The sequence below is a fragment of the Pezoporus wallicus genome, unplaced genomic scaffold (assembly GCF_028554395.1).
Source record: "Pezoporus wallicus isolate ANWC-B61680 ecotype Strahan unplaced genomic scaffold, APGP_CSIRO_Pwel_v1 contig_8517, whole genome shotgun sequence".
Taxonomy (NCBI): domain Eukaryota; kingdom Metazoa; phylum Chordata; class Aves; order Psittaciformes; family Psittacidae; genus Pezoporus; species Pezoporus wallicus.
In genome coordinates this window covers 862,579-869,468 of record NW_026635263.1, presented here as the reverse complement: position 1 = coordinate 869,468, position 6,890 = coordinate 862,579, and the positions used below count along the sequence as shown (strand labels likewise).

The 6,890-nt window shown below is 46.8% G+C and overlaps 1 protein-coding gene across 1 annotated transcript in view; it reads right to left on the bottom strand.

Moving 5' to 3' along the window:
• Positions 1-446: 446 nt before the first annotated feature.
• The window catches only part of LOC130602037 (integrin alpha-E-like), a 33,288-nt gene continuing 26,844 nt past the window's right edge, over positions 447-6,890 (bottom strand). The window contains 5 exon segments of the mRNA XM_057414552.1: positions 447-1,230; positions 1,667-1,777; positions 2,391-2,486; positions 3,546-3,647; positions 3,733-3,807. Coding sequence (XP_057270535.1) covers positions 1,174-1,230; positions 1,667-1,777; positions 2,391-2,486; positions 3,546-3,647; positions 3,733-3,807 — 441 coding nt within the window. The 3' untranslated portion in view covers positions 447-1,173.

The following is a 6,890-nucleotide window of genomic DNA, read 5'->3' as shown; positions in this document are numbered from 1 at the left end:
GGAACGCACATTTCTGTCCAAATAATACCGAGCCGTTACGATAAAAGACCTGACACAGGCGCTTCCCTGTTTCAGGCGATTCCCTTTCTGAGCTCTCATCTAGGAAGTCTCATCTTCTCAGTCCCTGCTACGTGCAACTTTGGATTTCCATCAGGCAACACGGGTTAAGCCAACACGGATGGAAACCGTTTTGCCTACTGAAGGTCTGAATAAAAAAAAATCTTTGTTTAATCTACTGCTGTGCATGAACACGCATTAGGTTTGTGGGGCTGATGGTTAGCCAAACATGACAGAAATAAGACAACTACACAGTTCAGGACAGGGAAAGACAGAGAGAGGAATAGTATCAAATGTCTGTCCTTGTCATTATTTGGAAATGGCAAACACCTGTGGTAAAAGCTGCGGGGGGGGGGGGGGTGGGGGGGGTGGTGGTGTGTGTGTTAGTGACAATTTGGGGAAATCTGATCTAGGAGGAGTCTGTCTGAACTGGCAATGACGTCAACGATACAAAGGTTTATTGGTGACGAAATGAGGATTTGAAAGCAACTGAAAATGGGAAATCAGGAATAAGTTTGTGAGGTACAAAACCCCCTAATAGCCACATACACATGCTTCTGATTCCAAGAACCAGACATCAAGGGACATACTGTGTTACTATTTACAGTATTAAAATGCACAAATTTGTGCATATATATATACATGTATATGTAAAATGCTTGTGTCTCCATTTTCAATAGCAATAGCAGGATGGAAAGCTTCCCCTAATCAATTTTCATTTCAATTTTATGAAGCTACTCAATACCAAAATCAAGAGCCACTCAGCATCACAGCAACTAAGTCTGCAATCCAATACATAAATCTAACAAGCTCCAAGATGATTTTTTTCCTAGTGTATCTACAATAAGCAAAATTTCTCATGGGGAATCGAGTTTGTCAATACCTCTGTGATAAATACCTCAAATTAAACAAGCTGGTAACCGAATTGCCCAAAAGAGCTGGGCCCCTATGGTTAGAACAGCAATATGGGAGAGTGCCAAGATCTGGAGTGCCATAGCTCTTCCAGGGAATATGGATTGCTTTGCATCTTAGCCAGACTTTGACTTTGCCAGAGACTTTTTTTTTCCAAAAGCTGGGGAAAGCATACAGAGCTGTCTGCTTTGGCCAGTTCAGTCTTCAGGACGTATCCTCTTGCTCCACCATAGCTCTATATTTTCTTTTGAAAAAGCCACACTGGAAAAAAAAAAAAAGTAAATAAAAGATCTTATTAAGTCTTTGTATATGAATTTTTTTTTTTTCATAAAACAATGTAAAACAAAAATTGCAAGGGTTGCTGTAAGTGAAATGAGTGAATGTAGGACGCAACCCAGGTATGTCTTCTGGCAGAGCTGTAAGCCTGAAGCCTACATTGTTCAAAACTCTTCAGAACACCAATAATAAACCCTTTGTAAGGTGCAAATATTCTGCAAAGCACTTCAAAACAGGACTCAAGAGGTTTTACTGCAATGCTCAGAACAGCTCAAAACGCAAGAGAGATTTCACAACACTAAGAGGCAGATGTCCTTCAGCACACAGTTGAAAATACTGCTTTCACACTTAGGTCTTAAAAAAGTTAAAACATCTAACAAAAAGTTTTCTGGTTTGTTGTGTATACATTACTGATACCCACCTTCCAGAGGAGCAGAATAATTAACACCAGCAGGAAGAGTCCACCAAAGCAGCTTCTTACAATAATAGGCAAGGGATCAAACACTTCGTCTTTCAGGAAGATAAGAGTAATCTGGAACAGAATCAAGACCAACTTAGCATACACTGAAGCCCAGTTATTTTTTCTTGGTTAGCTTTTAACTGAGAAAGCTATATAGCTTGAGCTAGTGCTTCATCTTTAAGCTATGCTAGAGGGAGTGTCTCTCCATCTACATGTGTAGTTTGTGATACACTATGAAAGATGTTTTTTTCATTGCAAGCCTAGCCAAGGGAGTTAAATTTACTGAGTCTTCTTTATAAGCTTACAGTAATCACAGTAGCCACCAGTGTCAGTCTTTCAGATTAAAGAAGAATCTGTCTTCACTAGGGGAAGAGAAAGAATACTGATATTGGAATCCTTGAGAGGACAGGAGGCCTTTGTTTTAGCCACTAGTGTCAGATACAGAAAGTTCAACACAGAGCTCTAAAAACACTTCTGATACGCACTAGCAAATATTCTCCCTCAGCTTTTATCCTATAGTCAAAACCTGATTTCACTAAATTCCATGGCACAACAGATGTTTGCTTCAAAAGGCCCTGAATTTAACTTTGGGAACTGGATTGGTTCTCTAGATTCAGCAAAAACATCTTTGTTTCACACTTGTCCATGCTCCAAAGACCAAGCTGCCTACATGATGCTCCGATACCTCAGCATTATGATTCTCTTCTTCCAGGCCCAGATACCGTTCTTTGTTGAATGTGATTTTCCCAGGGACCAGCAAAGCACTTCCACTTTTTAAAAACTATGGAAAAAGAAATAAAGGCAACAAAATATCAGTTGCTTTTTTGGTCCTGTCAGAAAAATACGGGTTGCATTAGTAAACCCTCATTGACTCTGTAAGAACAACCCTGTGCAGTGCTGCCACCAAGCTGTTTCTTTTGTGTATGAGGTTGTGTGTAACTCGCCGATAAGGAGCTGCCGGGTGCCGTGGAAGCTGGCAGGCAGCACTACGAGAATCATTTCGCAAGGAGCAGTTCCTGAAGTGGAGCAAGGGGATCAGGCTCCTCTTCTGAGTGCCTCCTGGGAGACACTGCATGAGTAAAATATCCCTCTTGCTCTGCAGGGTCAGAAAACAGCGTCACAGGCGGAAATTCAACACCACTGTGGTACAAAGATACCCTCACCCTGGACCTCTGAGAGGTAACAGATTTTAGCAATAAAGGCATTACTAAGGATTTGATGAGACTCGTTATTCATTGATTCAGGGTTCAGTAATAAACCTCTACTTGCAGCATGCTCCCTGCTCACTGCCATTCCATTTTAGTCATAACTGAAGTTTTGAAATTTGCTATTGATCATGTGCCCTGCATCAATAGTAAGCTGAGATGCAACACGTTAATGGTTGGACTTGGTGACCTTAAACATATTTAAACATAAACGACACCAACCTAAACAATTCTGTGAATAAAGATCCGGGCTGACCTCAGAGCAGCCTCCCAGAGCTGACAGTAAACCTGAAGAGGGACATCTGACAAGGGCATGTAGGGATAGGACATGAGAGAATGGCATCGAACTGACAGAGGGAAGACTTAGATTAGATATTAGTAAGAAGTTCTTTCCTGTGAGGGTGCTGAGGCACTGGCACAGGGTGCCCAGAGAAGCTGTGGCTGCCCCATCCCTGGCAGTGTTCAAGGCCAGGTTGGACACAGGGGCTTGGAGCAAGCTGCTCTGGTGGAAGGGGTCCCTGCCTGTGGCAGGGGGTGGAACTGGAGAAACTTTAAGGTCCCTTCCAACCCAAACCATTCCATGATTCCATGATTCCATGAATAAAGGCAGCAAAGCAAACTTTTTGCATATATACCTGGTGCGCATTGCTTAAAGACAGTTCCGCTATCACGGTAATGTTGTCGCCGTCACTTTGGAGAGAGCAGTGCACGCTCTGATACTGCGCATCCCGAATACCCTGCGATACAACGGAGCGGCTCAGTCCCCGGCTGTCACAGGGGACCCGCCGCTGAACAGCCAGTGCCGGTGCCAGCAGGGCTCACCTGGGGGTCCGTGCCGCCGCTCTCCCCCCGCGCTGCCGGTGCCGGCTCCCCGCTGACCGCGCACGCCGTCCCCTCCTGCAACAACACTTTGAGAGCAGCGCGCAGACCGCTGGATTTCGCCGTCTCAGGACCGTAAGCGGTTCTTCAGCTCGACCTCTACCGGCTCCAGCGCCGCTTCAGCCAGCTCCAGCGCTCACTCCATCCATTCGGACGACCCCGACTTCTCGCCGCCCCACAAGCGCCTCTCACAGCCGCTGGGTAACCGCCCCGTCTGCCCCTGGAGCCTGCGGACCCGCCGCAACGGAGCCGCGAACAAGGAGAACTGGGCTCCGGGGCCGCCGGGCCTCGCCTGCTCTCCGCCATCACTGCCCCCGTCCCTACGCTGTGGGGCCAGGCGCCCTCTGCTGTGCAGCACCCCGCAATGGCCGCAGCCGCGCCTTCGGTCTCGCCGCCGCCGGACCCCGCCGGCCGAGCTGAGCAGCACCGCGGAGGGCGGCTCGGGGCTGTACGGCAGCCTCCAGCTCCGCTCCCCGCCGCGCAAGCAGCGCAGTGCCCCGTCCGACGCCCCCCAGAGCGCGCTGGAGCTGTCTCATGGGGACTCGGGGCAGCTCTCGCTGTTGCCGGGGGTTGACAGCGGGAGGCGGGAGGCAGCCGGACGGTCCTGTTCCAAAGGCACAGGCGGGAGCCCTGAGCCAGCTCCCAAGGAGCAAAGGTCCCCCAGGGTTCTGAGGATGGTGCAGGAACCCTGCCGGGAACAATCGCCCTTGTCCTCCCGGACAGCCACCGCAGCACTGCCTCCTGTTAACAGCCACCGGCAGCACTCTGCCCCGTATGATGACGGTGCCGCTTCTAATGAGCCATCTGATGCTCTAAGTAGAGCTGCAACAAAAGGAACCTCGAGATGTCAGAGAAGCGGAGCTGAGAAGTACCGGCTTATGCCAGTGGTGGTTCTGGATCCTCAAGAAGTGGCAGTGTGGCTGGCAAGCATGAAACAAAACAAAAAGGGAGATACTCAGCTTGCCTGGCAGCAGCCAGCCTCTCCTTTGGGCTTTCAAGGACCCTTAGAGAATAAACATAAAACCACCAAAGTTGTTTCTGGAGAGGCCAGTACCTGTAGGAAAGCTTGCATCAGTGGCTTTAGTGCCAGCCGCTGGGGGATGCCAAGAAGGCTCGGTCCAAAACGGCTCAAAAACAAGAGACAGCAGCAGCCTAAGAACCCCCTTTCCAGACCACAGATGAGGCAAAGAAGAATGAAAAGGGGTGTACTAGAGATGTCTGTAGATGTAAGCGGCGATGACTATTCACTCCTCAACAGCTCCTATTCCTGGGGTAGGGTTCAAGCATCTTTCTCCTTCCATAAGAAGAAGAAAGTTACCATGGATGACAGTTCCTGCAACAGCATCCTTTGCACCCCTTCCATGAAATCCCACCTCTCGGAGCACCAAGCAATGCTATCTCCTGGTAAGGCTCAGTGCTCTATTTGGTCTGTTTCCTCCATGGCCCTGCTGGCTCCTATGAACTCCTCTTCTGTTCTGGAACTAATGCTTACAGATGCAGAGAAGGTGTTTGGGGAATGCCAGCAGGAAGGGCCTATTACTTTTGAGGAATGCATTCCTCTAGATAAGATGAAAGACTGCAAGAAAATTGGAGAAGGGGTGTTCGGAGAGGTCTTCCAGGTTGGCAGCGAGAGAGGACCTGTGGCCTTAAAAATAATTCCCATTGAGGGGACTGAAAGAGTAAATGGAGAATCTCAAAAGAGTTTTGGAGAGATTCTGCCTGAGATAATAATATCAAAAGAACTCAGTCTTCTATCTGAAGAGTCTGTGAATAGAACTGTTGGGTTCATCAGCTTGTATTCTGTGCACTGTGTTCAAGGGGCTTATCCTAAGTATCTCCTGGAAGCCTGGGACAAATACCATGAAGTAATAGGATCAGAAAATGATCGGCCAGACCTTTATGGGGACAAGCAGCTATTCATGGTACTGGAGTTTGAATTTGGGGGCAGCGACTTGGAGAATATGAGAAACAAGTTAAATTCAGTGGCAACAGCGAAAAGCATTTTGCACCAGGTCACCGCTTCTCTGGCTGTGGCGGAACAGGAACTGTACTTTGAGCACAGGGACTTGCACTGGGGGAATGTGCTGGTAAAGAAAACTAATGTCAAGAAGCTGAGTTATGTGTTGAATGGGGCAACACACACAATCCCCACAGCAGGGATTCATGTCAACATCATTGATTACACCTTATCTCGGCTGGAGAAGGATGGGTTAACTGTGTTTTGTGACCTTTCCACTGATGAAGAACTGTTTCAAGGCACAGGGGACTACCAGTTTGATATCTACAGGCAAATGAAAGTGGAGAACTCCAACAGCTGGTCTGACTATCATCCACACAGCAATGTCCTCTGGCTGCACTACTTGTCAGATAAACTTTTGAAAGGTGTGAACTACAAGAAAAAGGAAAAAACTTCTGCTCTGAAGAAAATAAAGCAGCAGCTGGAGAAGTTCCACAGGGAAGTACTGAACTTTGAGTCTGCCAATGAAGTTTTACAAAACAGCAGCCTCTTCCACTGAGCAAGGGAGCACAGTGTTTCCAAGAACTAAGTTACTGATGCTGCCTTTCTCCTTTGCTGCTTCTGTGTATGATCTTTTTTAAATGTGGGCACAAGGAAGTGTTATCATTGGTTACCAATGTGTACAACATGCTGTAAAAAATGTTTAAAAACCCTCCCAAAATAGTTCTGCTCTCACACGTTTCCATATGTCCTTTTTTTGAGGGGTGATGTTTGAGATTGCAAGACAGATTTCTTGAGGCTCAATTCATGGCTTCAGTTCTACAGAAATTTTCTTACCTTTTCAGTCTTGGATTTTTAAAAGTTCTTGCCTTACTCTGTTGTCCTCCTTACAAATTCTTTCCTTTTTTTTTAAGAAAAAAGGAGAAAAAAAACAAAAACAAACCCACCACCAAAAAAACAAACCAAAACCAATTCTGGGCAGTGAGGACAAAGATAAATGGTGTTAGGCCAGTTGGGGACAGAGAAGGGAAACCCCACCTTCTGACTTAATTTTAACACTTAACTTTTGTTCAGTTTGGCAAAGTTTGTACATGGAACCGTGCTGCAAAACGTAAATATGTAAAGGTTCAGTAGTGTAGGTTTT